We start from the raw sequence: 11,171 nt of genomic DNA on the forward strand, positions 1-11,171 counted from the left end.
TCAAAAGGAGGTGTGGGTTTCTGAAAGAGAATGAACATTTAGAAAAAATAGTAAAATAAAATTTCTTAAAATTGAGAGATTAAGGTTGAAGAAAAGCAGCAGTTCTGCAGAGAAAGAGATTTTTAAAAAAAGAATAAATACAGAGTACAGATGCACAGGATGTGGCTCAAGAACAGTCAAGGTTAGATTTAGAGAGGAAAAGGGACTAAGTCCTTAAAAGAATTTGGAGTAATATATAACAAAATAGATGTGAAAATTAAAATAATATGATATGCAAAATTAAGTAGAGCAGTTTCTTTACACAGATTGACTTTGATGGTCTCAAAGAAGAAGTAAAAACAGAGAGCAAGAGTACGGGAAATTTCTGAGAAGTATGGAGCTCCTGGGCTCAGCTGAGGGACAAAAGATTTTTAATCGTTATCAAGTGCCAAATGAAGTGATAGAACACAAATCTTTGGTGAACGAGGCCTCCAGGGTTAGATAGTTTCCTCCAGTATATTCTACACCCTGGGATTTAAATTGGAGACAGCAATGACTGGGGATTGCAGTTGTACGTGGAGGTGACCCTTTGGAAGACTATGTGAGCACTGACTCTAGGGCGCTTTTCATCAATCATACCAATATGAAAATAAAGATTAAGTTTCTGCTTTTAAGCAAATTTGAACCTACTAAACTCTAGGTGCCGTACATCCGAGAGACACATGGCAATGCTCTGTTCTTGCAGAGTCTCCAAACAAGTGGAAAATTTAAGTTAAATAAGAGCAAATCGTTGGCAACACAATGTCATCAATATTATGACAAATGCAAGCACAGTGTTTTCTGAGAGCACAGAGTGCTTAAAACTTACAACTGAATTAGAATTTGCCAGACATATCATAGGTGGCAGAAGCTGTGTTTTAGAAATAAGAGAGAGACAAGCAAGGTAAAATGATATGGTAGAAGAGTGGTAAAAAATATCAGGAAGGTAGAAATAAAAGGAGCATAACCAGACTTGGAAAAGGAAACTGCAGTAAACATAAGAAATAAGAAGGAAGAGTTTAGAACTAGTATTAGATGTATTTATTAAATCCAATCCAGCAGGCCAGATATATATGTATTCAGAGAAAGAAAAAGCAAAATAAACAAACAGGTGATAAGATCAGAACACTAGTATGGAGAATCCAGGCCTATGAAGATGCTGATCTGGGAAAGCAGACACAGGCAAAAAGGAAAAACAAAAAACAAAACAAAACAAAACAAAACATGGTCCAGTTAGCCAAACCAGTTTATGAGATGAGGACCTAATTTCATAAACAAGACCTAAGCCAGTTAGTGATTTGAAATAAGGTTCAAAATAAATAGGGCAAAGGTGGAATATCCAAATTGTGAACTATAACTTTTTAAGGATAATTTTATTCTTACAGAAGAGATGCCCCATCTTCACCCAGCTTTTTCTTATTTTAACATCTTATACAACCATAGATCAGTTATCAAAACTAAGAAATTAACCATTGTATAATACCATTACATAAAATATAGAACTTAATTGGTTTTCACCAGCTGTTCCACTAATGCAATTTTTTAACTGTAATTTTTAAATCATCTCGGCTAAACCTGAAGCTGGAATTTAAGGTGCTGTGTCTTTTGAGAGAGAATATAAAGACAGAAACTAGGGGGAAATGGCAGGAAAAGCTGGAGAAGTATATATTTATTAGTTCTTCAAAGTTAATTTTGATACCCCCAACACATAGGAAAACAAAGGTTTATTTTAGTGGTGAATATTTACTGATTATCCTTCATACACATGATGATGTTTTGGACACTGAGAACATAATAGGTGATTCTTCACATAAAGTCAGTTTATCAAATTTGGTGTCATGAACAGTATGAATAAAACTAACACATTTGGAAAGAGCTGTATATTCCAACATACCCAATTTTTCCATGTGTAAAACAAACACAGTATGTTTTAATAAATCTGCATTTTCATATGCTGTGTTAAAATCAGATAAGTTGAACTCCCCCCCCCCACCCCGCCACTTTCTAAATCCAGTTTTACATATTCTTTGTTCCAGAACAAATTCCAAGGAATGGTCTTCGATTTTGTAACCAAACAAGTCTTCGACATCAGCATCATGATCCTCATCTGCCTGAACATGGTCACCATGATGGTGGAGACTGATGACCAGAGTCAAGAAATGACAAACATTCTCTACTGGATCAACCTGGTGTTCATTGTTCTGTTCACTGGAGAATGTGTGCTGAAATTAATCTCTCTTCGTTATTACTATTTCACCATTGGATGGAATATTTTTGATTTTGTGGTGGTCATTCTATCCATTGTAGGTAAGAAGAGGGGTTTATACTCAATTAAGGAAGTTAGTAGTGACAATTTGTGTTTTAAAACTTTGCAAATGTTTTTCACCAACCCTTCTTGTTCATCCAGAAATTTCAAATAAAAGTCTCACAGTCCATTCTTCAGCTTAACAGTCCTTAATTGCATGCTGTGCATGAACTTGTACGTAGAAAAAATTTATATTTTTCAGCTTTCATTTATCATCTTATTTTAGAAGACAATAACTGCAGCTTTGGCACAATAGTTATACGGCTGTCACATAGACAAGTATTGGTTTGAATAAATGATTCATACGTGCAGACACTATAAATCACTGGAGGTAGTCCATAAATAATATCTCCCTGATAATTAGAATAGTGCACATGTGTGTTTATATATAATCACATGCATATAACTTTGATTTCAGATAGTTTTCTGTGTTTTGTAATCTTCAGAAGTAGACAAGGACACACTTGTTCAGAAATTCAAAACAGATTCATTATCTTCAATACATATTATTTATGTATAGAACATTAAATGAGGTGCTAGAAGTAAATATGAGAGATTGAAGACAAGTTTCTTCCTATTTACCGAATAAGAACATATACATAGAGAGAAAAATAACATTGCACTATTTACACACTTTCTCTGGTAAAATAGAACTTTGAGAAAATGGTCAATTTCATTTAATTCTCACAAAAGTGCTGTGTAGTGTTAGTATAATGATTAAAGGATAAGACCAGGGCTCATAGAGACCTGGCCTGGGGCTGCCCTATTTCTACTGCTTACCAACTCTGTAACCAATGGCAGGCTACCTCACCTCTCCAACTCCCGGTTTTCTAAGAAATATTTCTGTAAAGTGTTGTGAGGATTAAATGAGATAACGAAAGTAAATGCACATAGTACTATGCTTAGCACAAAGATTTAGTAAATGCTAATTTTAACAAAAAATAAGAGATTGTCACCATTTAGTGATACAAAAAGTCAGAAAATCGGTCCCCAGTATGTCTATCTCCAAAGCCTGGGTTCTCCCTTGTACACTCTTCTACCGCCTCTCAAATAAAATGGATCACAACCATCTCAGAAGAATAAGCATTCTCATAGTCCTGATCCAAAACCACATGCTTTGTCCATTAATTCTTATGCAAATACCAGAACTAGTATTTTAGAAGTATAAATCTATTTCTGTGCTTGACGGGCATATACTTTGTGACAACTTTAGACCATCAGTGGTTGAGTATTTCCTTTCATAGTTGTTTTTTCTTGAACTAGGAAAAATGGCTGTAGTTACCTTCAGTTAGTAAAAAGATTTTAATGGTATAACACCAAACAAACCATTTTTATTTTGCTGAACAGATATTGCAGATTGTTAGTGTATATAAGCATGTGCATAAATGTATACACATACCTAATTCTCATGCTCACATTTTGTAAAAGTAGCTAATGTTCATCTTAGCAATGTAAATTTTCATTTTCTGCTATTAAATATAACACTGTTTTTGTTGTTGTCTCTTGATTTTCCACAGGTATGTTTCTGGCTGAGCTGATAGAAAAATATTTCGTGTCCCCGACCCTGTTCCGAGTGATCCGTCTTGCCAGAATTGGCCGAATCCTACGGCTGATCAAAGGGGCCAAGGGGATCCGCACGCTGCTCTTTGCTCTGATGATGTCCCTTCCTGCGTTGTTTAACATCGGCCTCCTGCTCTTCCTGGTCATGTTCATCTACGCCATCTTTGGAATGTCCAACTTTGCCTATGTTAAGAGGGAAGTGGGAATTGATGACATGTTCAACTTTGAAACCTTTGGCAACAGCATGATTTGCCTGTTCCAGATTACCACCTCTGCTGGCTGGGACGGGTTGCTAGCACCTATTCTTAATAGTGGACCTCCAGACTGTGACCCTGAAAAAGATCACCCTGGAAGCTCAGTTAAAGGGGACTGTGGGAACCCCTCTGTTGGGATTTTCTTTTTTGTCAGTTACATCATCATATCCTTTCTGGTTGTGGTGAACATGTATATCGCTGTCATCCTGGAGAACTTCAGCGTTGCTACTGAGGAAAGCGCAGAACCCCTGAGTGAGGACGACTTTGAGATGTTCTATGAGGTTTGGGAGAAGTTTGATCCCGATGCCACCCAGTTTATAGAGTTCTCCAAGCTCTCTGATTTTGCAGATGCCCTGGATCCTCCTCTTCTCATAGCAAAACCAAACAAAGTCCAGCTCATTGCCATGGATCTGCCCATGGTCAGTGGAGACCGGATCCACTGCCTCGACATTTTATTTGCCTTTACAAAGCGTGTTTTGGGTGAGAGTGGAGAGATGGATGCCCTTCGAATACAGATGGAAGAGCGATTCATGGCATCGAACCCATCCAAAGTCTCCTATGAGCCCATCACAACTACTCTGAAACGCAAACAAGAGGAGGTGTCTGCTACTGTTATCCAGAGGGCTTATAGACGCTACCTCTTGAAGCAAAAAGTTAAAAAGGTTTCATCTATATATAAGAAAGACAAAGACAAAGAAGGTGATGGAACACCTATCAAAGAAGATATCCTCATTGACAAACTAAATGAGAATTCAACTCCAGAGAAAACCGACGTGACACCTTCCACCACTTCTCCACCTTCGTATGATAGTGTGACCAAACCGGAAAAAGAAAAGTTTGAAAAAGACAAATCAGAAAAGGAAGACAAAGGGAAAGATATCAGGGAAAGTAAAAAGTAAAAAAAAAAAAAAAAAGAAAGAAACAAAGAATATTTCATTTTGTGATCAATTGTTTACAGCCTGTGATGGTGATGTATTAGTGTCAACAGGACTCCCACAGGAGGTCTATGCCAAACTGACTGTTTTTAAAAATGTATACTTAAGGTCAGTGCCTATAACAAGACAGGGACCTCTGGTCAGCAAACTGGGACTCAATAAACCAGAAAATCAGCATTGACAGGAGGTTTCTGTTTCACAACCAGCTGACACTGCTGAAGAGCAGAGATGTAATGGCTACTCAGACTATAGGAACCAATTTAAAGGAGGGAGGAAGTTAAATTTTATGTAAATTCAGCACGTGACACTTGATAATAGTGATTGTCACCACTGTTTATGTTTAATTGCCACACCTGCCATATTTTTACAAAATGTATGCTGTGAATTTATTGCTTTTTTGTTTTAATTCACAGGTTGTTTACTATTATATGTGACTATTTTTGTAAATGGGTTTATGTTTGGGGAGAGGGATTAAAGGTAGGGAATCTTTACATTTCTCTACTGTATAAGGATATATTTTAAATGAAGGCATGCTGCACTTCTCATTCACACATGAAAAATCACATCACAAAAGGAAAGAGTTTACTTCTTGTTTCAGGATGTTTTTAGATTTTTGAGGTGCTTAAATAGCTATTCATGTTTTTAAGGTGTACCATCCAGAAAAATTTTAATGTGCCTGTAAATGCTCCATAGAATTCACAAGCATTAAAGAATTGTTTTATTTTTACATAATTCATTATATGTATATGTATATATGTATATATGTATATGTGCGTGTATGTACATATATATGTATACACATACACCATTACATAATCATTCAGAGTCCCAGCAGCATGACTATAACATTTTTGATAAGTGTCCTTTGGCATACAATAAAAATATTCTATCGGTTATTTCTAAGAACCTGAATTGACCAAAAAGCATCGCCCACCACCACTTTATAAAGTTGATTCTGCTTTTTCCTGCAGTATTGTTTAGCCATTTTCTGCTCTTGGTAAGTTTGACATAGTATATGTCAATTTAAAAAATAAAAGTCTGATTTGTAAATAGTAATTTTATCCAGTGGTGCATGTTTGAGCAAACAAAAATGATGACTTAAGCACAGTATTTATTGCATCAAATATGTACCACAGTAAGTATAGTTTGCAAGCTTTCGCCAGGTAATATGATGCAATTGGTTCCATTATAGTTTGAAGCTGTCACTGCTGCATGTTTATCTCACCTATGCTGCTGTACCTTACTCCTTCCACTGTTCAGAAGTCAAATATGGGAAGCCATATGTCAGTGGTAAAGTGAAACCAGTTGTTCTACCAAGACCTCATTCTTCATGTCATGAAGCAATAGGTTGCAGCAAAGAAGAGCTTCTTGCTTTTTATTCTCCCAATCTTGATTGAACACTCTATGGTTAAAAAGCCCAACTGTACAAACATGTTGCAAGCCGCTTAAATGTTTGAAATATATGGTTAGAGTTTTCTAAGAAACTATAAATACTGTAAAAAGTCCATTTTATTTTGTTTTCAGCCTTTTGTACATAAAATAAGAAATTAAAAGTATCTTCAGGTTGATGTCACAGTCACGATTGTTAGTTTCTGTTCCTAGCACTTTTAAATTAAAGCACTTCACAAAATAAGAAACAAAGACTGAGATGCAGTGTAGATTTCTGCTTTTTTATTAGTACTGTAAACTTTGCACACAATTCAATGTGAAACAAATATCAGACTGAGTCCAATGTTAATTTGCTTTCAAATAGTAATGCCTTATCATCAAAAGGCTTAAGAAAAAAATCAGTTGATATTCTTGGCATTGCTTGAATCAGATGTTTCCACCTGGTCTTTATATTGAGTAAATCATCAGTCTTTTCCAGTGTTTGTTTATGCAGATAGATTTTATTCTTACTGACCCACATGGCATTAGAACTGTATCAGATATGAAATGAGATCCAAGCTTTTTTTCCCCCCACAGAATCAGCTAGTGAAATTATATGATCAGTTACAGCAGAACATTTTGTGTTTCTTTCACAAGCAACATTAAATGTAGATTCTTTATACTTAAGCTATTGACTTGTAGTGTGTTGGTGAAATGCATGCAGGAAAATGCTATTACCATAAAGAACGGTAAACCACATTACAATCAAGCCAAAAGAATAAAGATTTTGCTTTTGTTTTTGTATTTAATTGTTCTGTCTTTGTTTCTATCTTTAAAATGCCATTAAAAGGTAAATTTCTATAATGTAAAAATGATCTATCAAAAAAATAAATGTAAAGAATACATGTGAAATATAATAATTCACCTTTAAATTTTTTTCATTGAATGGGTATTAAGAAGAGTGTACTGAACATCTAGTTTTAATATTGGCCAAAAATCTAGATATGGTATTAGGCAGTGGAAAGTTATAAAAATTAATAAAAAATTGACCAACATTTTAACTTGTGCATTCTTTCTCATTCCCATCTATCTATTTTGTGGGGGTTTTTTTTGTTTCTCTCTTTTGCATTTTAATTTCTTCCCTATGTATTCTTGATCTACTTTTCCATCTCTTCCTTGTGGTCTCAGTATTTTCCATTCAGAATATTATCATTTCTTTTCAATTTACCAAATTTCTTATTTGTTACAATCTGGAGGTAACAGATATATGTATTTAAGCTTTAATGCTCTATTGTCAGGTTAAAAAGTTCATATAGTATCTATTAATTTTCACAATTCTTTTGCTAAAAATTCTAAGTGTTCTTAGATCTCAAGACTTCATAACATATTAGTGAAATGACACAGCTCTGGTTTTCCCATTTAATAATTAGCAATTTATGAAATGTTTCTCTACTCAGACTATAATTTAAAATTACCTGAGAAGCTTTTTTTAAAAAATACCAATGCATGGAACAAAACCAGACCAACCAACAGAACTCATATTTCTGGGAATGAGACACAAGCATCCATTTTTTAAAGGCTCTTACTGATGCTGATTCATAGGAAGGAATGAGAGTCAACAATTTACGATATTCTTGCCAAATAGGAAAACATATTCTACAGAAAAGTGCGCCTGTTCCCTTCAGAGATTCATTTTATAACTCATCATGTACAAAATGAGGTTCCCAATGAAATGGCTTTGGAGTGTTTGTCTTGTAGTGTGACAGTGATACGTTTATTTTGGGAGTTCTCTTCTAGGACTGTAGTTAGTGGAAAAGGGATTCCATAAGAATAATTCAGAGAAATTTTTCAAGTTACACAAACATACTCACACACATAACATGGCACTGCAACCACCCCTAGGACATGCTGCATGAGAGAATATGGGGCTGGCTTTGAAAACAGTATGGATTTATCAAATCACACCCCACCAGGTGAATCCTGCTTGTCTTGTTGTGTAAGAACCATTAATCTGGACCAATGGGAGGCAGCTCACATTCACCACCATAAAACAAACATTCAATTTATCATTACTGAGTCAGAAATGTAAACAAGAAAGATTTCCATGGTCAACTTCTCCACTCTTGAACACCTCTAATCATCACTTGTTTTCCTGATCTCTGCATAACACAGACTTATTTACAAAGAGAAGAGAGGAGCAGAGAAAATAGGAGAGGGGATAAAAATAAAGGTGAGAAAGAAGAGGGAAGAACAAACAACAGGGGAAAGGAGAAGAAGGGAGCGTAGTATAAGGAGTAAGAAGGGATGCTTCATAACTTATACTCTGGAAAAAAGTCTTTTGCTCTTAATGTCTACAGCAATGGTGGGGGATAGGGAAAGAAAGCTTAGAGAACTTTGCTTAGTTGTCAATATATTAAATATTCATCATAAATATCTTTCTCTTCCCATTCTTTTTAAAGAAAAAAACACCTATGTAAAAAAGGTAAAGAGGATATTATACAAGTAAATATTACAATGATTGCATGGGTAGTGGTCTTTTTTCTTTCATCTGAACTAAATAAATATTTGAGTGTCTACTACATATCAGTTTTGTGATAGAAGCTGAGAGATCAAAGATGAACTTAACCGTCCAAATAAAGGGTATAGTCAGAGGTGAAGAACCTTGAAAGTCATGCTAAAGGGTCTGGAGTTTATTCTGTTTGAAATGAGCAGTGATTAATTGCTGTTGAGCAATAGAATAAGCAGTAAAACCAGATACATCTGTCCTTATTTAATGAGAGTGACAGGCTGCATTGCCCCTTTGGCTAATATATTACAGAGGTCTCATTTTCCCATCTCTTTATTTTTAAAGATGTCTGTGTTACTATCTTTTGGTATAGGTTTTTAAAAGCATATACATAGATTTAAAAAATCAAATCTGACATGTTCTCTTAATAGCCTATCTTAGCTTAATCTACTTACATTTATTTCATATACACATATATTTTATCTTATTTGTATCACATTATGTAATGCTTTATTTTTCAACTTTTTTCCTTTGTTTCTTCCTCCTGGTCCTCTTTTGCATTACTTTTATCTTTATTTTCTTTCCCCCGTCTCTCCTGGTTGGGAAAACACCCATTATCTTTTTTCCTTTCTTTCCTTCTTTTTGTCTTGCTTCTTTCAGCAAGTGATAACTTTTAAATTTTAACATGCATATTTAATTAGTGAAATATAATAGATAGTTATACCCTACCTGCAAAAATGAAGTTCCCTAAACTAATTACATAGTATTGCCCACCTCATATTTTACTTTTGGGCCACTATTTTTATTCTACCATGTCTGACACCCAACAAATTAAACAGTATTATTATCATTGTGACTTTGTATAGGTAATACTTCTTTAGACTTACTCACATATTATTGAATTTGTTTCCTCAAATTTGCTTCTTCTGCCTACATCTTTATTTTGTGCTCTATTTCCTTCTTTGAAATATATGACAAATTCTATTAGTAAGGTCTGTGAATAGCAAAGCCTTTATTTCAGCTACATTTTGAATATATTAGCTTATATTATTTTGACACATTTCAAATTTTTAGTCTAGTTATGAAATTACTTTTATCACTCAGACCCAAGTTTTATGCTAATATAATTTGAAAATTCCTATATTTTTAAATTGATAGTAAGAGGAATTTAATTCAGAAAATTTTAGGGAAATCCTCAGATTTTACCATCACCATATTTTTCTCCTCCTATGTTTTTATTCTCTCCACCTTGAATTCCTGAAAGTTACACGTTGAAATTTCTAAATTTTCTTTCATGTTCCCTTAACTTCTCTTACTTATTATTCTTTGTTTTGTAAAGACTTTATTTATTTATTTTAGAGAGAGGGGAAGGGAGAAGGAGAGAGAGATAAACATCAATGTTTGAAACATTGATTGGTTATCTCTTCAATGCCCCCAGCTGAGAACCTGGTCCACAACCCAGGCAGGTGACCTGACAGGGAATCAAATTGGTGACCCTTTGGTTCACAGGCTGGTGCTCAACCCACTGAGCCACACCAACCAGTGCTTATTTTATCTTTTAATTTTTTTTATTGGTTTTGGGTATACAGCTTAGTAGTTAGACAGTCATATACTTTACATAGTGTTCACTTCAGTATTTCTTCTCTTATTTTTAGTGTTCTTTCTGGATAATTTGTCAGGTTATGGTATCAGGATAATGCTGTCCTTATAAAGCAAGTTAGGAAGTATTCATTCTGAAAAAAATTTCTATTAAGAGTGGAATTATTTCTCCCATGAATGTTGATAGAATTCATTAGTAAATCCATCTGGAACTTGAGTCTAGTGCAAAGGAGTTTTTTGGGGTGTGGAGGGTAAATATTCTGTTCTATTCTATTCTATTTATTTATTTATTTATTTATTTTTAGAAGGATGAGAAAGAGGGGTGAGGAACATCATGTGTGAAAGACATATTGACTGGATGCCTCTCACACACTCCCAACCAGGGAACTGGCCCACAACTCAGGCATGTGCCCTGACTGGGAATCGAACCAGCAACCTTTTGGTTCTCAGGTCAGCACTCAATCCACTGAGCCATGCCAGCCGGAGCTAAAAGTTTTGAATTAAAGGTATTAATTTATTTAACAGTAGGACTATAAGATTGTTTTATATTTTGTTTCATATTTTTGCATGTATGTTTAAGAAAAAAATGTAATTTTTCTTTCTTTTAATGTACATGTTAAGTTTTG

General features: G+C 34.7%; 1 protein-coding gene across 1 annotated transcript in view; it reads left to right on the forward strand.

Moving 5' to 3' along the window:
- SCN2A (sodium voltage-gated channel alpha subunit 2) overlaps positions 1 to 7,459 on the forward strand; it is a 140,943-nt gene extending 133,484 nt beyond the window's left edge. Inside the window, exons 26-27 of the mRNA XM_054562599.1 lie at positions 2,055 to 2,325; positions 3,841 to 7,459. Coding sequence (XP_054418574.1) covers positions 2,055 to 2,325; positions 3,841 to 5,036 — 1,467 coding nt within the window. The 3' untranslated portion in view covers positions 5,037 to 7,459. The remainder of the gene's footprint in view (positions 1 to 2,054; positions 2,326 to 3,840) is intronic.
- Positions 7,460 to 11,171: the final 3,712 nt, after the last annotated feature.

Source organism: Pteronotus mesoamericanus, unplaced genomic scaffold (genome assembly GCF_021234165.1).
Source record: "Pteronotus mesoamericanus isolate MK-2021 breed Mesoamerican mustached bat unplaced genomic scaffold, CSHL_Meso_final scaffold_651, whole genome shotgun sequence".
Classification (NCBI taxonomy): Eukaryota; Metazoa; Chordata; class Mammalia; order Chiroptera; family Mormoopidae; genus Pteronotus; species Pteronotus mesoamericanus.